Source organism: Aythya marila, assembly GCF_965140915.1.
Source record: "Aythya marila genome assembly, chromosome: 1".
In the NCBI taxonomy this organism is placed as follows: Eukaryota; Metazoa; Chordata; class Aves; order Anseriformes; family Anatidae; genus Aythya; species Aythya marila.
The window spans coordinates 78,318,896-78,343,583 of NC_139042.1; the positions used below are offsets into that span (position 1 = coordinate 78,318,896).

The following is a 24,688-nucleotide window of genomic DNA, read 5'->3' on the forward strand; positions in this document are numbered from 1 at the left end:
AGCCCTCGGGGCGCCCCTCGGAGGGCAGGTCCGGGGACACCCCACCGAGGCGACCCGGGACCCCCTCCCCGCCGCCCCGGCCCCGGCCCTCCTTCGCCCCGCCTGGGGGTCCCGGGACGGGCGGTCCCGCCCCCCGGCGGCAGGTTTATGAGCCCCGTCCCGCCGCCCGCCCGCCTCCGCCGCCTCTACTGCCCCGCCGCCGGGCCATGGTGCCGGCGTCCGGGGGTGCCCTGCTCCTGCTGCTCCTCCTCCTCCTCGCCGCCCTCCTCCTCCTCGCCGCCGCGGGCAGGTGAGCGGGGCCGGGCCGGGAGGGGAGCGGGAGAGGAGAGGAGAGGATCGGCCCCGACCCCCGGCAGCGGGGGCAGAGAGGCTCCGACCTCCGCCGGCAGCCCCCGGCTGGGGGTAGCTAGGAGGACAACGCACGGCAGTAAGGGATGGTCCTCCAGATGTTGGGGGGCTTGTTTGCTTCTTGTCAGGTCTGACGGTGGATGGGGGTAACCAGCAAGTGGCAATGTGCTGTTACAGCACGTCCAGGGCTGCCGAGCCGACGGCGCTTCAGCAGCTGGAAGCATATGAACCGCAAACCCGCTGCTGTAGAAAACGCGTTTGCTCTCAAAGCCAAGCCCCACTTAAATGCTCGTGTTCTTGAGATAACATCTTCGTGAGATGTTGTGTGTTTGCATTTCTAACACCTTGGGAAGTGTAAAACCGCAAAGCAAAAGTGGCGTCTTCTGTCGTAAGAAGGCATAACCGGGAGTTACCTGAAGCAAAGATGGATGTATTTATTAAAAAATAATGATGCTGCTTCACAGTTAGTTGGAAAACCCTACAGGAACTCCTGCATAAGGTTGTTCTACAGCCTGTCATGTCCTGGTTGATATTGAATGATGGTATCTCTGTCTTCTACCAAGACTGTCATTCCCCCTTTCCCCTTGAGAGGAAGGGGGAAGAGGAGCATTTGAAGCATCTTGATGCAAATCTTGGATGATAAGAAATTTTTAATATAAGAGAGCAAAGAAAGAACAAAGAAATATTGTCTCTGAATAGCTAGGAAGAAGGAACAGGGAAACAGTAGAAACTAAAATCAGTTTAGAAAAAAATGAATTAAATGTGATTATTTTTGTCCCTTATGGCTTTCACATCTGGACCTTTAGCTTTTCTGCTTTGAGCCCTTCCTTCAAAGAGTCAGGTGGTCACAGGAGGACTTAAAGGAACTTCTGCAAACCCAAGCTAAATTGTATTTGGTGTTTTGGAAGGGACTTGCAGTAAAGCAGAACTGTTGAGTGCCTGAAAGAGACCAAAGGGATATCTAAGACAGTCATTAAAAGATAATATGTGATGCATGTTGGTTTCGTTTAATACCATTACATGTTTATAACTCAAACAAGCAAACAAAATGCTTGTGCTGTCATCTGACAAAATGTTCATTTCTATTTCTGCACGGCATGCAGTCATAAAAGACTTTTTAGGAATTCTTTACAAACTGCTAAGTTGTAGGAAACCATCTTTTTGTTCTGAATACACCTGTTGGTCAAAATTTGAGGTCTGGTGCTAGCTGTTAGCTAGCAACAATGTCCAGTTTTTTTTAGAGGCAAAATTAAAGAAAGGGGTAATATCCTGTCTTTGAAGTTAAGTGGAAGTTGCTAAGAATGCAACAGAATTTTTTTCCTCTCAGCAGCAGGCAGCTATTGTGTGTGCAGGAGCTGACCAAAAGTATCCTGTAGAGATCTTATGGAAATAGTGCACTAAATCTATTCAGCAGCTGTCTTGAAGGAAAAAAAAAAAAAAAAGTTCATAAATGTTCCTCTACACAGAAAATATTAGTAAAAGACAGAAAATTAATAGGACCTGAAGACAAACAACTTTATTTTAACTCAAACCATAAATGACTTTTGTTACCTAACTGCCTTGTTAAAACAGCCTTTTGAAGGCATGCTCACTTTTCCTCTGCAGCTGTAAATGTCATATAGTGCTGGTCAGACAGGGAATAGATCACTCACGTTCACTACTCAGGAGAACGTGACAGGTCCCTTTTTTCATTGTTGGGATTTTTACTTCTGTTTACTTTAGTCATTACTGGTATAATGGCTGCTAATGAGGATTACAGTGCAGCACAGCCATCTGCCCAGTTACCACAAATGAAAATTTCGGTTGCCCATTGGTAATGCAGACAGTAGCTTGTATTGGTCCATGGTCGGAAATTAATTTTGAGAAGCTGATGCAAGGTAAAGCTGTTTTCTTACTTTATAGAATGAAACAACAAAAATACTGTGGGGTGGCAGAGGGAGTCAGTTGAATAAATAAGTTCCAGCATCCAGGTGTGCTTTATTCCCTCTTTCACCAGTTATTGCAGTTGTAATATTTTCCTTTGCAGGTGTGTGTTTAAGCAATTGAGGGTATCAGTCCTACCATATCAATCAACCTAGATTAACTGGAAGATGTCTCTAGCCACTTGATCAGTAGAGCAAGCAAACTTTTTAAATGTTTTGTTATAAATACTTAAGTTTTCTCTTTTTATATCAAATTAAGTAAACCACTACAAGAGGTCAAAGATAACGTACAGTAATTTAAGGTCTGCCCTCACATCACACACCCAATTGTTTTTTTTGTCTGCTGCTCACGTCACTGTAAGTATGGAGTTATATATCTGCCTTGGCCTGGCCAGCATCTGATTGCTTTGCTGTGCATTAATCTAACTTATTTTTGAGATAAAATTCAAGCTTTTCATATTACTTCGTAGAGGAACAATTTGTTTCAGTAGCAGATGAATAAAAATATGGGACATGACTTCATTCAGACCTGCTTGTATCATTACAGGCAGCATCACAGCTTTCTAAGTTTGTGAAAGGCTCCATATCTTCTGAAAATTAGATAAGAATTGTCCTCCTAATTCTTCAGTACTCTTCAAGACTCTCAAGCTTGTGCATGGCTGTGTTCTTAATCTTATGCCAAACTCAAAGCCACAAGGGAAAGTAGCACAAGAACAAATTGATTTTATAGTAGTTTCTCTCTTAACAAGCTTTTCTCTCTCTGATTTTGAGCTGTCAAACATGTAGATGTTTGTTGGATGGATGTTGAGAGCTGTACATAATATATCATGATACAGCAGCAGTAAAACTTTCCTATTGCGACTGGAATTTTGACTGAAATATCCAAAGGTCCCACCTTTTATTTTTTTAATACCTGTGCTTGTGGCTCACAAGGATCTTGTGATAGCTAGCATGGCCAGCTCTTTCTTGGTCATCCTAACTAATGAGGCCCTGGCTTATTGTAGAAATTTTTATAATTCATCTTCAATGTACTTTGTTAAATGCCATCCTACTAGTGTCAGCAATGTCATAGCCACATAAATCAGTTACTTCTCTGCTGCTTCAGCACTCTGTAAGCCACTTGCTGCCTTTTGCACCAGCTTCTGAGTCTGAGGACAGAGACCTTCACTAGAAATGAGGGTCTTGCAGATGACATGCACAGTTCTTCTTCATTCACAAATTGAAGCTACAAGTTATTTGAGGCCAGGCATTTTTCTCATGCTGAGTGGATAGTGCCAAGCACAGCAATCTCATTTAGGCTTCTAGGTACTATAGGTAAACTCCTACACAAATACCATTTAGGGAGGGATCAGACACCTCTAGTTTGCATTTCTTCTCCCAGTAATGTCCAGCAAACTCATATTGACATTCTCCTTGAAAGCATCTGCTTGCCCTGACAGGGTCTACCCTATTTCTTTCATTCGTACAAAATGCTGAAGCCCTGACAGCAATGGAAGGACTAATCTAACAAAACTGGTTTCGCTCACAGAATTTGGTATCTGGGTGGGCTCTCAGTGATCCAGTTTACCTTTCCCACTGCCAAAGGTAGGCTTTAGCCTGGTGCTTGTTTTGGAAGTCAGAACAAGAGAAAAACCTTGTCCGTGGCAGTGTCTGTAAAGTTCAGCTATGTTCATTTTGTTCTCAGTATTATGGAAGATCTTCCAGTTTTTAGAGAAGTTTGTACCAAAACCCTGTGGGTATTATATAAATTGTAAAGACGCTTTCATGTACTTGATTCTGAACTGAATTATTAAATGAAAAATTACTAAATTAGCTTGTCTTCCTGTGGAAATGAGCATCTCTTGGAAAGTAATAAGATTCTATTTCCTCTGAGCTTTAGGCATTTTAACCTTCCAGGGGAGTCATAGCACTATCCAGTTGAATTCAGGGGTCTTTTTGGGGATGCAAGCAGAACACACACTAAAGGCAACTCTGAAGTAACATCTTGTACCTTTGTATATATTTACTTTTTTAATAGTATGCATTAGTGATGTTTGCAGTAACGCTTCCGGTGAGAGTGCAACCCTTACAGATAAGTACAGGAGGATATAGACAACTGAAGTAATAGCAAGCGGAGGAGGAAGATAATTAGGGTCACAGCACCCTGTGCTGCATAGACTAAGCTTGAAATTCATGGACAGTTGTAGATTTCCATCAGATGTATGACTTTGACAGCTAACATTGCAGGGCTGCCAACACTTGCAGCTGTTATCCACGCAGTAACTTTGAACCACCTGGCTGTACAGGCAGATTAAATTAACATTTGTACGATCAGGGAGTCCTGTGCAACCTGAATGCCTAGGAGTATCTGCACTTATCTAATCAATGTGCACTTACACAGTGGCTGAAAGCCCGCAAGGCACTGGATCTGTGGGGATGACTGATGTTTAGAAAGGTGCTTTTCTGCTGAATAATTTGTCATCCAGAGCAACAGAGCTGAGCAGGTATGGCAGCATATATCCAGTCCTGATTTTTCCTCTGATGCAAGCTGCAGTATTCCCACTGACTTCACTGAGATTAAAAAGACTCATTCTAGCAGAGGACCTGTTTTTTTTTTTCTTTGCCATGTTTCTCATTAGAAAGGATTTATGTTATTTATGTTGCAGGGTTGTTTTATTGCAGGTGAGATGCTCCTATCACCCCTTTCTCCAACCAATGCAACTTTGTATTCCTGCCAAGGGACTGTTGAATGCTTTGAGGTCATTGAGATGAAAATGCCTGACAGTGGATAAAACATGAGGAAAATGCACAAAGAAATATAGGGAGAAATGGATTGAAGTGTATCTGCCTGCTGGAGCTAGTGTTTATCCTTTCTTATGCAGCTCAAGAGTTCATGGGCAGCTGGTGACTGTGAGCCAGCCTGGGGTGTGTCGCTATGGTTCTCGGACGGATTGCTGTTATGGCTGGAAAAAAAACAATGAGGGCCACTGTGAAGGTAATGCTAACAGCTTGTGCTTGTTTCCTCTCCATAGCTGTGTACTTGGTGCTAATAAAAGGACTTGATGTGAATCTGCCAGAAGTTACAGAAGGAAAGCTCGTGAGGGAGTGAAGTCTCTTATCACTTGGGTGGGAGAATGAAAAAAAAACATGCTGGAGAGAACATCTCCTTTAAAAAGCAGAGCTTTAGGTAAATAACAGCAAACATAAAATACAGATTTAAAAACTCTTAGGTCCAGAAGTGACCATCTGTGCTAACCTCCTGCATACCCTGGCTGAGATTGGAACTTGCCAGTGCCTGTGCTGTTACAGCTGTCAAATAAATGCCAAAAATGCAGCATCTTCTGGTGCTACATATGGACCCATGAAATCAATTGGTATCCTTTGTCTTCAAAACTACACAGCCTGTGAGAACCAGGAAACTTTAACTTTCTAAAAATACAAACAAAACCCAAGCAATAAATGCACCTGGCTTGAGCTCAGGTAGCTGGTCAGCATTCTGGTCTGTGGATTGTTGGTTTCATAAAAAAATAAATGACTCTTGAGAAATTTCTAATTTGTTACAGGTCTACAGATCCCAAGGAGAAGGTGATATGGAATTGTCCTCTAGCTCTACTTGGGCAAAGCACAACAAAATCCTAAAATACGTATTTTAGGAATCTTTCTCAGATGTTGCACCCATTGCCCTGGAGTTTGGCATTGTATATCTAGTGAATTTGAATAGAGGTTTGGAGTTATTCACTGCTGACTGATGCCTTAAACAGAAAGGTGCCAAAATGTCTCTGCTCTGTATATGTAGCATACCAGTTTACAAAAAGAAAGAAGTGAACAATACACTTACTAATATTTCTGCATTGTTTAACAGTACATTCATTTTGGTGCAAAAGAATAGGTAGAGGGAGAACCGGCAAATGTAACTTTGAGCTAGTGGAATTAAGTTGGTCTCTTCTAAAGCAAAAGGTTACCCTCTTACTAGAAACCAGTTTTCATAGGTTTTTAAGGTGGTTCTTTGGCAGATTTCACTAAAACAACAGCAATGTACAACTGCATTGAAAATCTAGATGCAGTGCTGTACTCTGTTTCAGTGTTAATACTCAACCAATCTTATATTATGCCACTTCACTTTCAGGGAAAGGGACAATGTTGAACTACGGCTAATCTGCAGAGCCAGTGGTTTAGTGCTTCTGAATGAATCTTTTAAATGTAGGAGAATATGCTTGAATTCAGCAGGATGAATTTTGATTATGAATTTTAATATAGTAACTATGATTTTCCTATTTCCTGTAGTTTAGAAAGCAGATTAATTACACGAGGTAGTTTGGATGCCCATACTGGTGCATACTCTTTTGCTGTTCTTCTAGAGCTAGTACTACTTTAAATGCATGTTCAGTTTGATTTTTCCAGATAACACTCATTTTGATCATCACATTGACTTTAGGAAGTATTAAAGATCAAGGATTAATCTTTAATTATAATTAATTATAATGCTAGCATTATAAGAGCTAGCATATAATTTCTGACTAATGATGAGAGTTAGAAAACTTCTACTCTTTAATGCATCCAGGTTAAGCCCAGCCCTTTCAAGTCATTGTAAATCTGATGCAATTGTAAATATGGGGATGTGTGGTAAGGACAATTGTCTGATTTGACAGATGTACTCTGGGTATTCCACCATGAAATGGACATGTTCTCAGCTGTAAGAGAGGAGATCCAAGAGCAGAAAACCACTTTAGGGTCTTCTGTGGCTGCAGTAGAGTGCTGTTCCCTCTTCCCTGCTCCAAGTATAGAAAATCAAGCTGCTGGCTAGCTGCTTCTCACATATGGCTTCCTGAAAATAGGAAAAAAGCAGAGTACAAAACTAAATGTAAGTTGTAACCATGGCAGAAAGGAGCATTTGGGAGGGTGCTAGAAGGAGCCCCTTCTTTTCCAGGTCTTTATAAACTAGGAAAAGCACGTGTTCATGTAATGCATGCTAGCAAACCTTTTCTCCAGCAGAAATAATGCACTGATCAGTAGCTACCATGCTCAAACTAGAGGTAGAGGTATGGAAGATGTTGAACTTCTGCAATAAATAAACAGGGAAATAGTTCTCAAATAGAATATTCTAACTTTTTTTTTTTTTTCCTCTCTCTTCTTTCTCTGCCTGATTCCCCCAGCTATCTGTGGACATGGCTGCAAGTATGGCGAGTGCATGGGACCAAACAAATGCAAATGTTTTCCTGGATTTACAGGGAAAACCTGTAATCAAGGTTTGTGCTCATGGGAATATAACTCTAGAAACCAGACTGCTGATGTTCTGTCTTCTTGTTATGTATTAAGAATTGTGTCATTTTCCAAAATAGTAGAACAAGATCTTTTCTTATTTACATAGCAGAGCTTAGTGTTTAAGGCTCTTGCCAGGGATACTGGAGATGCAAACTGTAAGCCTCCTTCAGCAAACAGGAGTTTGATCCTATATCATGTATCTCCTGCAGACGGGTGACAAGGGCAAACTGTCTCGTTTATAGTCAGAGGATTAAGGCACGGAGAGATTATATAGGAAAGGAAGAGCCAGAAGTCAAATCTGGAACCCATGTTATTTTTTTTTAACTAAAAACCCATGCTATTTACTTAACTAACCTCCTCAGAAAGACAGGCAATTACATGCTCGATGTGTTATTTCTCAAGCTGCCCGGGCCAATGCCATCTGTTTGCATATGCAGACTTTTTTTTTTTTTTTTTTTTTGAGAACACAGAATTCTTTACAATTACATACTTAGAAACTTTGAATGCACCACTTTACCTGCATAATTTTGCAGTTAGACATTGAAATATTTCCACCAACACCCTGGTGACGCCTCAGCTTTTGTTGTTGTTCCAGTATATGATCTTTGTATGATTTTTGATGAAAGGAGCAGATCGCTGCATGGAGAGGCCTTTCTACTGCACAGCAGATGAGTGAAGCGTGGAATGAGAGCCACATGAATGGATGGGTCTATTGATGCTACCTTCCTAAGCACCTGCAGTCTTTGCTTAAAAATGTTACATTGACATTGAAAAATAAGAGAATTCTTAGTGAGTCAGAACAACCCTCTTACTACACAATATCTTTCAAGCAATATGGTATAAAGCTATAATGTTAAGTATTTGGAAAGCTCCATCTTTTGCACTGTTTATACCGGGAAAGAAGTCAGCCCCTTGATATTCCTAGAGAACAAACAGCAGCCTTGGTAGTGTATAACAAATCCATGGTTACCAGTACAGCCTCAGCCTCTAAACACACAAGATTAACCTCCAACATGGTTTAGCAACTTTACCAAAAGACAACAGAGAAGCCCCCCGCTTGTTTTTTGTGCAGTAACTCCAGCTGGATTTGCTATGCCCTCCGTAGGCGAGCAGATCAGTTCTGTGCACTTGCAGTAGATTCAAAGTCTAAGGCTTCATGGAAGCTCTGTATACACCTGCATGTACAAATTGCCCTGTAGCTCCCTGGGCTGTTCTATCTACTTCGGGTCCAGAGAAGGGCGACGAAGATGGTGAGGGGCCTGGAGAACAAGTCCTACGAGGAGCGGCTGAGGGAGCTGGGCTTGTTCAGCCTGGAGAAGAGGAGGCTCAGGGGCGACCTTATTGCCCTCTACAGGTACCTTAAAGGAGGCTGTAGTGAGGTGGGGGTTGGTCTGTTCTCCCACATGCCTGGTGACAGGACGAGAGGGAATGGGCTAAAGTTGCGCCAGGGGAGTTTTAGGTTAGATGTTAGGAAGAACTTCTTTACTGAAAGGGTTGTTAGGCATTGGAACAGGCTGCCCAGGGAAGTGGTGGAGTCACCATCCCTGGAAGTCTTTAAAAGACGTTTAGACGTAGAGCTTAGGGATATGGTTTAGTGGGGACTGTTAGTGTTAGGTCAGAGGTTGGACTCGATGATCTTGAGGTCTCTTCCAACCTAGAAATTCTGTGTGATTCTGTGATTCTGTGATCTTATGAAGTATGGCCGGGAAATTTTTAGCAAGGTTTCTTAGCAAGGCACAAGCCAGAAATGCCCAGGAGCTATTTCAGTAGTATTGCCATATAGGTGTTCATGTTCCAGTAGCTCAGAGCCTCTTTAATTTACAGGCAGATACAGCCTTGGTCTGACCTTACACCAGAATGCCAGGCTGAGCAAGCTCAACATGAGCTAACTAAAATAACAGCGATAAGGGGACTCTATTAGTCTGCCACTGAGTCTGAGCTAAACTAGCGTTATCTCCATAGGTTCTCTTTTAGAGCTGTGTATGTTATCTCTGCATTACTGTGCATTGTGCAATATAGGTGTAGCTAAGCACTTTTCAGAATGTATGGTCTAAGTGGAATGACTTCTTTTTTCACCTCTAGTTTCTTTGTTATGAGAATCTTGGTTTTTCAGTGGAGGCTCAGTAGCAGAGAAAGCCCAATGTGATTTGCAAGTTGATATGTCGTCATTTTTCAAACAGACTCTATGTTTAAATAGCAGAGTGCAACCCTCTTTTTCTTCCCTGAACTGAGCTGTAACAAATACTTCCACACACATCTATAACTAGCACAAAGTTTATGCTTTGAATGGTCTGGAGTTTTTTGGTTTTTGTTGTTTTTTTTTTTTTTTCTGGTCTGCAGGGTGCATAGCTATGAGAACAGCTGCTTCTCCCATTAAAACTTAGTTCTGCAAGCTAAGTGCTAGGAGAGTTGTCTTCACTGAAATTATATTATTGGCCATGTGCTGTTAAGCACCTGTTGAGTGGGCCACATGTGCTGGTGTATTCTGTTAATGAGTTCTGTTTGCTAATCAGGTGTCAAAATATAAGAGGTAGAGGTGTCAGTCAGAAGTCACAAACACAGATGCTGTTCCCTTGTTACAGAACCAATACCATTGACAATAGTGATACCTATACCACATAAATTGAGCTTTTTAGGATTCTGGTTTTCTACCAAGGAAATAAAGCTATTGAGAATTTGAAATCAACTTAGTGTCTTGCAAAGCCTTTTAAATCCTGGACTGCAAAAAGGAGTTAGGATGCTTTTGTTCTCTGGATTTTGAGAATTTGAGGGTTTTGTACTTTTATTCTTAATGTCACGTGACTCTTTTTATATTTTGTGTTTCATCTTGGCTATGTCCCTGCCCTGATAACCTTGGTGCCAATGTGTAGCTTAGGGGAAAAAAAAATAATTGTTTGTTTGTTTGTTTCACTTTAGACTAGGAACAGCAAATCAGCTGCAGATAAAGTTTTACTCTTTCTAGTACAGAGGTCAGCTGGAGGGCTGAAATATCCAGCTAGAATCAGAGAAATCCAGAAAAATACAGCAACTACAATTCTCTTTCCACCCCTCCACTCCTTCCTAACAAGCTGCCAGATGGGGTCAGAGTTTGCATTACTTTTTCAGGTGTAGAAGTCTCTGTGTTAGTTTTCCTAGCACTCTTTCAGCCAGATGGTCTGCTAAATTCTCATCTTGCAAGGGGTTGGCTTGTTTTCAATCCAGGTTGTTATACTGTGGGGAATTAAAGGCATTAAGCAATATTATCAGCCTATATGTATGGATATATGTATATAAACCCAGCAGTATTCTAATTCCAATGAATTCTGCAGATCTGAATGAATGTGGACTGAAACCACGTCCCTGTGAACACAGATGCATGAATACACATGGCAGCTACAAGTGCTATTGTCTCAACGGGTACATGCTCATGCCAGATGGCACATGTGCAAGTAAGTAATAGAGCTGATAGGATAGGCACACCAAAATAACCTAATTGCATTTGATCCCAGCAAAATTTCCTCTTGTGATGAATGGATTTAGCTTGTTCAGGATAAGATTCTTGCCTCAGCTCTTTGGTGCTCTCAGCAGCTGACAGAGGCTTTCTGTTTGGCAGTATATGGACAAAGTGAACTAGGTAATAACTATTTTTGGTGTTCAAATAATTTTTGTCCTGCTAGAAGTAAAAATCTCTAGTGTTAATTCAAATGAAGGACAGTTTGTATAAGCTTGGTGCATAGCTATGCTGGTTCATTTGTCAAATAAGGATGAATGAATCAATCCAAGCAAAGCACCAATACAGACTACGCTTCACTGTGCTGAACTTCACAACACTATCCTTGCTTTACCTTTCTGTGTTCCCTGACTAACTTATATTCTCTCAGTGCTAATATGCTTCCTACAATTGTTGCTGGCTTCTTGCAAACATTTGTCCACTGTGCTAAGGGTTATCTGAACTGTGTTTCTACCTATTTTCTCTGTCTTTAAACCAGCATGTAAAGGAAAGCATTCTGCTTTCTTAGTCAACCTGATTTTCAGATGTGAGGAAGCTTCTTATTTTTCAATGATACTGTTTTGTTTCTAGAAAATACTTTCTTTTCCCCCTTATCTGTTTGAAATAGTACAGTGAATTCAGCTTTACATTTCACAAAACCCTAGGTAAAATGTGGACAGCCCTTTCTGGAGTTTATTGGGCTGAAGCAGATGCATCTGTGGTACAAGGAAACTAGTTGGTCCACTGCTGAGACCAATCTGCTTGAGAGGTCTGTCCTGAATGTAGCTGTATCAGGTGCAGCCCAGCCATTCCCATGGTTATAAGAGACAACCATAAACTCTGAACGAATTTATTTATCTTCAAACTCTGGAGACAGCCATTCACCAGACAGGGTGTCCATCTGGTGAGTTTGATGTCAGTCTTGAGATAATTGGAAAAATACCCAGCTTTGGCAAACATTCAGAGGACTGCAGTGTCAGCAGCTCAGGGGCAGGCAAAAAAGCCAGATCTCCTAGTTTGTCTCCCTGTTATGGCAGGAAGACTGAAATTGCTGTGAAAGGTGCCTGGGGTCAGAGCTTTTGAAGGCTTCCCCTTCCCTGCAGCACATGGTGGATCTCAACAGCAGACAACAGCTGTGGGGTCTTTGAGATCTCTGAGAAATGGATACATCCAAGATAATTTGTGTATCTGCTGACATAATGAACTGAGCTGGTTTCAGTCAGGCTGCTGTCTTATGGACAGCTGAAGTTGGCAGAAGCCAGAGGTACTGTCAAAAGAAAGTACTTTTGAGCCCAGTTCCCTTTGAGCCCAGTGGGAGCTTGTTCCTACTTTTTCTCATCCATCTGTCATTCTCCCTCCTCTGAGCAGGAGTTACACTATTGAACCAAGTCAGAAAACTAGATCCAGACTGTAACAAGCCTTTTTTTTGTTGGATTAGTTTTAATCCAGTCTTAGTTCAGGATAGGTTTCCTGATTTAGAAAACTTTGCATTTGTACTAAATTTGTACAAAAATCAGAGTTGTGCTTTTGAATCAAATTCTCCATGATGCAAATCTCCTTAACAAGATGAAGTCCACCTTGTCTGAGCAGTCAGACTTTTCCAGAACCATGCCGAAACACCGTGGCACTAGAAGTAGAAAGTTATTAGAAGAATGTGGTTTTGAGCCACAGAGAACCATTGCTTCAGGTAGATAGTAGGTTAGTACCTAAGACAGTCACAAATTCTGCAGGAATTACTGTACTAAATCTGATTAGCAGCTCATCTAAACTGTTCATATTCTAACTATAGCCAGCAATGGAAATTTCAAAAATAACAGAAAGCAGACAATTACCAATTAGAGAAGAATAATGTTTAGTAAATTTCTTTATTGCCACTTAGGAGGTGGATAATGTGACAAAAGTATTATGATCTACAGTCCGTGCTTTTTAATCTTACCCACTGCTACTGCGTGCGTCCTCATTTGTGTAAAAAAAAAAAAAAAAAAAGTAAAATGCTTTTGCAAATACAGTGAATTTTTGGTCTTAAATATTTATTGCTTATCCACAGGGTCTAAGCAAACCAGTCTTTTTAGGCTGGTGGTAATTAAATAAACCTGTGGTAATTTTACCACGGGTTTAACATTAATTTTAATAGCAACAGAAATAACATGCATTATTATATATTAAAATAATGTGGCTGTAGATATATGCACACTCGCACACATTGTTGTCTTCTCTATACACTTAATTAAACACCATTTTGAAATTGCTGGTACTTCTATCAATGAATGTGTTGCATTTTAAAATAAAATCCATATATTTTTCTACTTGGGTGGTGAGCTAGCACTCAAGGTCTTGCAGTTTTGTGATATAGTTATAGATGGATAACCAGAGCGACACAGTGGAATATACTTCCTTTGCACACATCTCTAACTCCTCCAGAAAACACTTCCAAATGCTATTTTTTTCCCTGGCATCATAACATTAATGCTTGCAGAATATCCTCAGGATTTCAGGTGCATCTCCCTACGTACTTAATACATTTGGCCTGCTTTTCAAGCCTCTCATAATACTCTCTCAGACAAGATCTAGACCCATACTCTTCTATTTACAGGATTACCAAAATCATCTCCAATAATTTATGCTCATAGTCAATCTACTGTGTACTGACTACTATGTGCTTCTTTAGATTCAAGTATCTGTTCAAGATAAAAATAAAGGATTAAAGTAAAATGCAGTGTCAAACTTCATCAGGCTAAATAATTTTAAAATCAGAATGTCTACTAAGGGCATGGTCAGTGGTAAGCAATAAAAATATTTCTTTACTGAATTGCAGTTTTCTGTATGGTAAAACTGTAATGATGAAAAATGTAAAAAGCCTTTTTTTCTACTTTGACCAGTTCTCTCTGAATCTAAAAGATAATAGTCACAGAACTGGTAGCAGAGAAAAAAAAAAAAAAAAAAAAAAGGAGTCATAAGGGCAGATAAGGAAAGAACAAAGTGAAGGGGAGGGAGAATTTAAGATCTATCTCAAGAGCTGTTGAATTGTGTTATTAATGTTTTAATGTATAAATAGCTTGATTGATGATTAATGGAATTTTGTTGTTCTCATTAATTTTCTGCATTCATCCAGATCTAACTTAATAATAAAATGTGTGTTCCCAGCCTAGATTTTACATTATTTTTTTAAATTCTGTTTTCAGGTTCTAGGACTTGTGCCATGGTTAATTGCCAATATGGATGTGAGAAAGTCAAGGAGGAGGTACAATGTCTTTGTCCATCAGCTGGCCTTCAGTTGGGACCAAATGGAAGGACATGCGTTGGTATGGTTAGAGAGCTCACTCTCAGCTTCTTTTTTGTAGGATCCTGAGAACCTTAACAGTCTGAGGAAAGGGTAATAAGTAGTTAGCCCTCCTCACTGACTTCAGTCATGCTTCTTGTTACTTGCAGAGTGATGTAAAGTTTGCATGCTTCTTTAATAATTCTTCTCATTAACATTGGCTATGTAATTCTTTGGGCTAGTCCCATCCACAATAAATAATCAAATGTTTTAACATGTTTTGGAGTCATTAACAGATTCTCCGTTTCTCAGAGACTGTTACATACAGCACAGGAAGCTGTCCTACCAACACAGCACATGATAGGATTTGGGGTTGTGTCTGGATGTTTCTTTCTTTCTTCTATTGTGATAACCTACAATGCAAACTTCTGGGTTTTTCTACAGAAGTCTCAATGTCATTTTACCTTAGGGATTTCCTGTGGTGAAGTTAGCATTACTTCATAACACTTTGTTCTCTGATACTAATTTTATGTTGGCATCTGACAAGACAGTGCTACAGCATTTCAATCCAATGCTGAGATGGTACCCATCTTAACACTGAAGCTAAACTAATTTCAAAACATCAGTGAATGTGAAACAAACCCTCCAAAGCAGGGACCTCTCCATGAACAACAGAAGTAGTGGCAGTGAAGTGCATTCAGGGAGTAGCAGGAGCAGGGAAGTTCCTCAAGGGGGGGATGAGCAATAGGCGAACCCAGCACCCACAGTGCTGTGTCCTCACTGACCAGGGCCCCTTGCCACAGCACCTCATCATGCTGGCAGACCAGGGTGTTGATAACAGGGTGAGTGACAAGGAAAGGTGATAAATCAGGTCCAGTGTCTGTCCAGAGGGTTCAGTCAAGAACAGCACAGATGGAACACAGGATAGGAGATAAGGCTACAATGTACGTCCAAGGAGGCCATTCAGGAGATGGATCGGGAGACCATCTACCTCAGGACTACCTACGGAGTAGTCCTGAAGCCCTTCCAGAGGACAGGGAAGAGCTAGGAATGGGTGTAACTACAGCACAGCTTGAACAGGACTCAAGGCCAAGGACTGAGCTGAAATAGGACTCCTTGTTCATGGGTGGGGCTGATTTGGGCAACCAAGACTTCACAGAGTACACAGGGGAGGCCCTGACATCATGTAACAGACCCTTCCAAAACTGGAATGTTCCTCTAACTGGTCATCACAAACAGACTTGAAAGGCTATGAAAGCCTTCATTTTTCAGACCAGATGCTCTCTGCTTAAGTATGTGCATTTGAGGAAATACTGCTTTATATCTACTTTTATGCCTTTTCATCTTAAAACAGGGCCAGTAGCAATTTCATGTGTGACAAACAAGTATTTTCAGTTCCAGACTTCTATTGAATAACTTTAGCTAATTCTTGACATGCAAATTGTCTTTTTGAATCAGTGAGTATATTTTCCTTTGAATGCTAACTCATAGCATCTTACCAATTCCAAATTCCAAAAAGAATTGATACAGAAAGTGCTTTTTGTTTCCTTCTTTATTACCCTCCCTCTTTTCCAATCTAGCCTTTCTTTTCTGATCTCACCTCCAAGTGGGTAACACTCTTGGTCCAAAATGATATTTTGTTTTTCTTTTTTTGTTTGTTTGTTTTGTTTTAACATTTCTTCCACTCAGGCAAGCATAGAAGATTGAAAATTGCAACTGGGAAATATTTGCGTTGTCCAAAATACAATGGAAAAAAGTTTTTAGAATGGGTACTATTTAGTAAAATGTCCTTAACCTAACTTCACATTTAGTTATATTATTTCTGTCACAATAGTACAAGTCCTCCAGATCATGAGGGGTGGTTTACAGGCAAGGAGGAATAACTAGCAGCTCCATGTCAGATGCTGCTTACCAATACATACGGGTGGAGTGATATCTACAGCTTTAAAGAATGTTTGAGATGTTGAGATGTTTAACATGTCAAACACAGAAAATGAATTTTAGCTCTAATGGCCAAAACTATATTATGTTTAACACTTCAAACAACAGATGACCCAAGAGACGCTGCTATATAGAAGGACAGTTACTATATGAATTGTTCTCCTTAACGCACAGCTGTAATATCAAGTCATGTATGCAGGTCATGTGTCCTGAGACTATTTTTTCATGTTTAGGATCTATAGAGTAAACCCATATGCATACTTGTCTCAACTTCCAAAGTATAAAAACTCCAACATGAGAACATTATTCCTTTCTCTCAAATGAAATGATTTTGTAATTGGAAATGTCCTGTTTTGAGTAAGCAAGGCTCTCAGACTATCAGCAAGCAAGCTAACGGGTGTTTGAATTATTTAAGAGCTACTTGAAGGTGAACATTGTGAACATATACATTTAAATACAATAAACAAGATAAATGATTCTCTTCCTGAATTATTCAGAGAACTATTTTTATTATCTTTTAATGAGTTTACCTTGCCTGCCCAAATGGATTTGGAGGAATGCTGATATAAATGATAGAAGGTAAAACAGACAAAAAGATATGTCCCATGGTTGGAAATAGCAGACTCCTTCGTCCTGCACAATTTGTGTTAGGTCACTCTTTTCTGTGATCTGCTCTCCATCTCTAGAATGAGAATGAAAGCAAATTCCTGCTGTATAGCATAATAGATGCTTCACAGATTATAAAACACTCTCAATACTCTCGTATTAGTCACAGAAGAACTATAAGCAGATAAACATTTGAAGATTCTTGGCTGTTTGTCTTAGCTTAATCTTCCTAAGAAGCTGCATTGCTCCTGAACCTGCAGAGCAGAACAAACCATTGTGTTTCACTTTCCCTCTTCAACACGTTCATAGGTGAAAAAAAAAAAAAAAAAAAAAAAAAAAAACAGAGTTACAGATGAATTATAAGGATGGAGCACTTGCAGTCTGGAGTCTGTATCTTGACTTAGCCCAGCAAGGGAAGGTGCAGAGATTCAGTGGGAAGAGCTGCTGCTCCTACTCATTTCTGCTTCTGATTTCCTGTTTCTGAGGCTTTCTCTTAAACTGTTCTGATATTTCCTTTCTCAGAGACATAATAATTTTTTTCTAGTTCCTTCCTGCCCTGCTCTGTGACTTTAGGGGCAAACCATTGTCCCCAGCAGAGACCCCACAGCCAGTTACTCAAGCTTTTACTGTGCCAAGTCTCAAAATTTCCATAAAGTTAGTGGATGTTTTGCTGCTTCATTCATATTTCCACATGCAAAAAACAACCTCAAGAGAAAGAATGATGGGACTTTTTTATTAAACAACTTGTGATAGCTAAGAACAAAGCATTCCTGTGCAAATCCCAGCTGGTTCTTGCTTTCCCATTCTGCCTTCTCATGGACATGACCAGTATCCCTCTTCCCCATCTAGATATTGATGAATGCTCCACTGGCCAAGCTATCTGCTCTTTCAACCGCAGATGTGTCAACACATTTGGAAGCTACTACTGCAAGTGTCAGCTTGGTTATGAACTGAAATACATCAGTGGCCATTATGACTGTGTAGGTAAGATTTAGCCCATAAAATTTCTTTCTCCATTTTTTTTTTCATTCCAACATAATGCATTTTTCCTGTCATTGCCTGAAGCATGTTGGCCAAGTCTAGGGGTTCTGCCTCAGAAATGGTTAAAAGATGTTACTAAGAATATTCTTTAAGGCACCTGCAGCTTTTGTCCTTGTTTTCTCTGTAGCCTTATGAAAAACCTGACCACAGGCACCTGCAAATTAAAATGCCTCATTGTACCAAATCATCTCTAGGCCCTGTGCAAAAGATCTACAAAGACATGTAGCATGTTAGCAACAGCTGACTGACTACAAGGAAGTACTAGTTTGGGGACAGTTTTAGTTAAAGAGCCTGTTTTATCCTCTCGGCATTCAACCTGTGATGAAGAAGCAGTCCCACGATCTTATTTTGTGTGTGTGTAGTTAATCAGCAATGTGAATCAAGTTGCTTCATGACTGTAAAAATAATTGCTTGAATGGACAGTACAGAACATAAAGAAATAAATATATGAAAATAGTAAATGAACAAGCAGTTCCACAAAAAATAGGATTGGGACTTAACGGTGGGAGGGAAATCTTAAGGCAGGTTTTGGACACTGAAATTTGAGCTTCCCTTTGTCAGCAGACCAATGGAGTTTTAAATTGGAAAATATGCTTACATTTTCATAAAATTTCTGCTGTATGTATGGGGGAAAACCTGGAGAGCTCTCAGTAGTCAAGATTTTTATCTGGAAACGTGAATCTTGCTCTCAGACATACCATAGCTTTTAGTCAGTCTTCCTGCTATGTATCTCCTAGCTGACCTACTTACACAGAGGACCTATCAGCTGCAAAAAATTAGGCAATCTGGGTAAAATGCAAGTGGTGCAAAAACGAGTGCAACAACTTGGCTCCCTCATGTGGGAGAAGTCTGCAACATCTTGTGATGTAACAAAATAATGAAGACCAAAATTAGTTACTCTTGATGCTTGTGCCTTTTGTTGTACCTACCTGAACATAGTATTTTCTACGGATTTTTTTTTTCCTAGTTATACTTTTTTTTTCAGGTTGCATCATATATATACGTGGAATACTAGAGGTAGATAAAAAATCTCAAGATCTTGGCCTGCCCATTGTTAGTTTCAATTACATTTCTAGAGTGAGTGAAAGAGTGGGGTAGAGCTGCTGATTTTTTTTATTGATGTCACACGTTCTCTTGGTGCTTTTTGTTAATAGATCACTTTGTACAACCTATACTTTGAATCCTGTTCTCATTCAGTAGATCTCTGTGTTCCCTTTGTGTTTACTAGAAGAATTCCTAGTGTGAATTCTTCTGCCTCCAGTGCTGCCTGTCCCACCTTGGTCTAACTCTAGTGCTCACAATACTTGAAAACAGATGGTAAGCACAAACACGAAGCTTAGGCTTCAGCAGTTTTCACTAAGGCACTTATATCTTTCCCTAGATGTAAATGAATGTGTGGCAAATACACACAGGTGTAACCTCCATGCAGACTGCCTCAACACAGAGGGATCCTTCAAATGCAAATGTAAACAGGGATACCAAGGAAGTGGATTCGACTGTACTGGTGAGTACCACCAGATATATAGTGCTATATTTTTTGATCCCATAATTGATGTTTAAAAGGCATTTTCTAGGAAAAGTCATGCTGAGCAGTACTGCAATACTTACCAAGGCAAGCCTCTCCATGAAGTTATAGACTTATTGTATGAGTCATTGCATGGTTAGTACAAGTATTATTAGCTAAAATTAATTTTGCCTGTGAAACCCCAAGTCCCATAGTATCACAGGAATCACAAGTAGAAGGCAGAAGATAATTGTGCCTGAAGGAACAGAGAAAAATACCTTTAAAACATAAACTATATGTTTTCCTCAAACTTCCACAGCTAGCCTCTTGGAGGGCTGTTCAATTCCTTTCAGAAGAGTTTTAATCTAATTTAGCAAAAAGTGAGAGAAGGTAGGAAAGCCATGACTTCTGTGCTAAATTATTTTCACTTATATTTTGCCTTTGTTTGTCTACTGAATATTAAAGATTTCCTGTAAAGATGCCATTGTCAGTTTCTACCTGAATGTGACCCTCCAAGAAGGAAGACGGAAAAGGCTGCTCTTGTCTTTATATTTAAAATGCACCTTTCTTATTTAGTGTCTACATTAAACTTGGCAGAGATTTTACCCATGATGTCACTAGAGATGTTTTCCTTAGAGGATATCCAAGTTCTGCTTAACATTTTTGGATAAGAGATGTGAATATATTTTAAAAGTTCTCGTATATAGCAAAAGTCTATAGAAAATTTTTTTTCTCTATTTTTTTCAAATAATCCTTGATTAGATATGTATTATTATTATTTATGATCTCTGATGCCCTATGAGTCTCTCTATTATTCATATTCCAATTCTCATCATAATGGTGGTTGAAACTTGCAATATTGCATCAATATTGACACTTGCTGCATTTGAAATAGCACTTTATCTTTGTGATAGTTTATCAACCCTTATTTAATATTAATAAGGGTTATCAACCCTGCATTTAATACTAAATATATTCACTCAGTATGGGCATTGGTTTGAAATCAATGTTTCTAACTCCAAAGGTATTGGTACCCTTTTCCTCTCAGGTCTGAGTTATTTTATATTTTGTTCAATATTTTTATTCTATAAAAATGTACTAAGCGTCTAAAAATGAAGATCCTTGTCAGGGTCAACCCAAAACATTTGATTTCAATCAGGTAGATTCAGTTTGTTGTTTTTTTTTTTTAAATATAGATTAAAGATTTGACAGTGCTATGCCAAAACTGTATACATGCATGCATATGTATGTGTGTAAATATATCCATGCTGTATATATGCACATATATGTATATATGCTGTTTTTCCTACTATATACTGATGAAACTCAAGTAAAAAAGTATACTGCATTCTTCCAGGCATAAAAGTTTTAGGTTTTTATTCTCTCATTCAAAGCGTGTTGTTTGTTTGTTTTTTGTTTGTTTGTTTGTTTGTTTTGTTTTGTTTTTTTGTTTTTTTGGTTTTGTTTACAATATCTGTTGGTATTGTCATGCCTTTAGTGCAGCATTGACAAACAACTTTGAATGTTACATGCTTTTTTTTTATGGAGTTAGCTTTTCAAGCCCAAAGCTGGTATAAAATCTATAGTAGTCCAGTGAAAATTGAAATGATAAGCCAAGCAAAGAGTTTTCTATCTTTATTATCATCAGAAGTTATTTTAGTACCTATCATTGTAAAAATTTGGCATGTTAACATGTGATAAACACAAAGCCAAAGCAAGTGAATATATTAGTAGGGCTAAAACTGTATTTGTGAAAGAAAAAGAAAACAAACACAACAACAACAACAACAAAACAGAGTTTAACTCCTAAGTTAAACTTTTGTTAAATTTCTACTTTAATGGACTTTAATGAGGAAAAAAAACAACAACTGGCTAGTACTGGAAGGTTTGATTTGGAAACAGAATGCCTCTGCTGAGCTGTTCAGAAGGTTCATCATGTTCAAATTCCAGTTATGAGCCAGTTTCTTAGCTAGTCCACATCCCTTGTGATTTGTCACTGCAGCTTACTGCTACAGAAGGATGCAGTGTGGCTTGAGACCTGGGTGAATATTAGAGCAAATTCACATTACACATATTGATATGGTTCTGTTAAAACAAAATGGATAAATTCTTAAACAAATACATTTCTGAGCAAAGGGGCTTGTTTTTTTGTTTTTGTTTTTGTTTTTGTTTTTTTTTAATGAGAAGATGAAAATTTCAAAGGGAAATCTCTTTTTGACAAAGTTATTGCTTCCTCAAGCAGACATAATTCAACAAGAATGCTTTCTTGAGTATGAACAAAGGAAATATTTTAGCTCATGGAGAGGCTATCATACATTTTTTAATGTCTAGCCCTATAAAAAATAAATGATGAAGATGGATCATTTCTATCTTCTCGCTGATTTTCCTATTACATTGTTCATTTTCTCTCTGCATACTTTCTCATGTCATATTTCCAATTACTGAAGTTCATTTCTTGGTTAAAAGAGGAAGAAGCTGTGCATTCATAAACTTAGTGGAACATACTAAATGGAAAAGAAATTTAATGCAAGAGAGAATAGAGGAATAACACACAGCAATGAGAGAAATCAGAGCCATAGGCAGAAAGTCAGAAAGCAAGGGACTAGCTAGAAAGAGGTATACAGTAAGAAAGGGGAAAAAGTCAGTGGTAGATAAAACCCAAAAAGCAGTGATACTAAAAAAAGACTGGTTTCTGTGGTTGTCATTCCCACATACACCTCCTTTCTTTGAGGGAAAAAGAGGCAGTTCTTATAACTTGAAGTATTTCAATAGTTAATTTATACTGCAATTGTCAAAATAAGTGAGCATCACAGATGACCCAGACATGAATTAGATGTATGAATCTACTCTGAAATGCTCGGTTTTCTCCATGTCATAAGAAAATCGTGGAAAACCTTCAGCTTCACTGAAGCCAGAGGAAGTTTTGCTGTTGGGGTTGATAGGTTGATAACACCACCCTGGGAACTTGGGGGATGGAGGCTGTAGCAGCATTTGCAGCTCCTGCAACCTATTCCAGTTCCCAGCATATGTGCCTGGGGTTGTGCTGCTGATAAAAGAAAGGCTTTTCAAATACACCCTCAGGACTACATATAATTATTCCCATGGGGTGGGAATCTTATTTCAACAGGGAATGATTAGTTCTTTATAGAAATTGTCTAAAGTATGTCACAAACTGGTTGCTGTGGCAGCACTATTAACTTTTTATAACAAATGGAAAGCATTTTAATAAATAGCTGCTTTTTCAGAATATGAAATGAGAGAAACTAAGCACATTGTTTATAATGAAACTTCTTTGGCTACATCTCCTCATGCTACCAAATAATTTAATAAGTGAAGTAATGTAAAATTCAACTTTGTAGAGAAGTTGGAGAATTAATTTAGTTTGTATATTAATATACTAGCTAACCAGAAAGCTGCTGAGACATCAAGCTGCAAACATTACTGCTAGTCCGATAACGAGCTGAGGTTATTCAGGCAACCTTTTGCCATTCAGCATTCAGGTATGCTTAAGATGTAAGATGTTGGACACTGTTTCTGAACTGTCTTTAGCACACATTTCATTTGAGAAACTGTGGAGGTGTAATTTTCCAATGGTCCCTAAAAGGGTCCAAGCCATTTCCACATCTGGCCTCTATCTTGCTGCAAACTATTGCTCTTCTCAGGTTCATGTGTTTCCTGATTTCCTATTGTGCATTGAGAAACCACATTTCCCTCACCATATGCTTCAATGTGTATTCCAGCTTTTATTTAAGAAAAGGGTCCCACATGGTTCCATCAGCAATTAAGATTTCTGGGGAAAAATGATTCTATTTTTAATTCACTTTTCTTGCAGGAAGCTACAAAATAACAGGAAAAGAAAAACAAACAAACAAACAAACAAACAAACAAAAAAAAAAAAAAAACAGCACTAACTTAAAGCCTACAACCTTCAGGCATTACTCTATAGAGCAACGGCACTCTTTTTATTGCCCAGATGGACAGAGGTTGCTATTCTTGATTATGCTTTGCTGGATATCTAAATGGTAATACAAAGCCATGACAGCTCTCTCCATCCCTCTTATATTAATCAGGTTTCTGTTTTTGCCCATAGGTTAAACTGTAAAACCTACATATGATTTGCTTTTTTATTAACTTGCAAGTTCTGAGAAAATTTGGGGTTGTCGCCATAACATTTCAAAGCTTAAAAAGCCATTCTTGTAATAATACTGGTCAGGTTCTTATGATTCAATTCATTATGGAATCAAATGCTGCTGTCATCCCTTAATGAATAATGCTTAAGCTCTTTTCATCCCACATGTCCTACTGGAAACATTTTAGTCATGAAGTAAATACAGTCAAGTATTATGAACTTGCACTGATTTCTCAAAGCAACCATCCCCAAATAAGATGACAAAAATTTTAGAAATTAAGCAGGTGATACATATAGCTAGATGATGGTGCTTAAAGAACATAACAGTATAGAAACTGTGTATTAAACTATGTATTAAAACTTTCAGAATCTCTTATGACTCTCTAAAAGAAGCATCCTTCATTATGAGGTCTAGGACATTTTAGAATGATTTCTGAAATTATCCTTGTGATTTAATCTGTTCTCACAGCTAAGGACTCCCCCTACACTACACAAATCTGTATCTCTTGTCCCTTTTCTAATTTTTATATACAGAAGCTACAAAGGGAACTACAAAAGAACTTTTAAGCCGGTCTCTTAGGCTTGTCTCTCACCAGATTTTTAAACCTAGTGGTAGGTGTTAAAGTGGAAGCAGTGTGGTGCCTGTCAGAGTGCAGAGTAAGGTATCTCCTGTTGCAGCCCTCTTGGATTCAGAGCCCTAGTCAACAAACACCAGCTGCAGTTGCAGAGCGTGTGTGAGGAAACCAGATAACTGCCTGCTCCTCTTCTGTATCATGCCCAGTGCATTTCCCTTTACATAGTATAGCACAGAGACAGGAGGTTGACATCTGTTCTCTGTGTTTTTTACAAGTCAACTTAGTCATTAGACATCCCATCCCAAGCCATTTCAGTGGTCTTGTAGTCATGTCCTGCAACTGATGTCAGAAAAGATTTACTTCTAGCCCTCAACCACCATTTGTCTTTGTTTCCTATCACTTGCTTTAATTCCCTCTGATTCAAAGAAATAAAGTACCTTTGGAAGCTGAAATATTTTTTGTACTAGGACTATAAATACAAACTGTAAAAACGGGAGGTCTTAATCTGCATGCTTTCTGACGGAGGGTGCATAAAAAGAAGCTGGGATGAAATTCACTACATTCCTTCTCAGTTTCTAAAATTCTCTATGCAATCACATGAATGCATAAATGCACAAATGTTTGTGAGCAACACCCATGTGTTTATATAAATG

General features: G+C 39.1%; 1 protein-coding gene across 1 annotated transcript in view; it reads left to right on the forward strand.

Moving 5' to 3' along the window:
• Positions 1 to 206: 206 nt before the first annotated feature.
• Positions 207 to 24,688, forward strand: part of EGFL6 (EGF like domain multiple 6) — a gene marked incomplete at both ends in the record, with an annotated part of 45,186 nt that continues 20,704 nt past the window's right edge. Inside the window, 7 exons of the mRNA XM_082756932.1 lie at positions 207 to 289; positions 5,132 to 5,244; positions 7,403 to 7,495; positions 10,820 to 10,939; positions 14,163 to 14,282; positions 17,636 to 17,770; positions 19,209 to 19,331. Of these exons, the coding sequence (XP_082613058.1) occupies positions 207 to 289; positions 5,132 to 5,244; positions 7,403 to 7,495; positions 10,820 to 10,939; positions 14,163 to 14,282; positions 17,636 to 17,770; positions 19,209 to 19,331 (787 nt within the window). The remainder of the gene's footprint in view (positions 290 to 5,131; positions 5,245 to 7,402; positions 7,496 to 10,819; positions 10,940 to 14,162; positions 14,283 to 17,635; positions 17,771 to 19,208; positions 19,332 to 24,688) is intronic.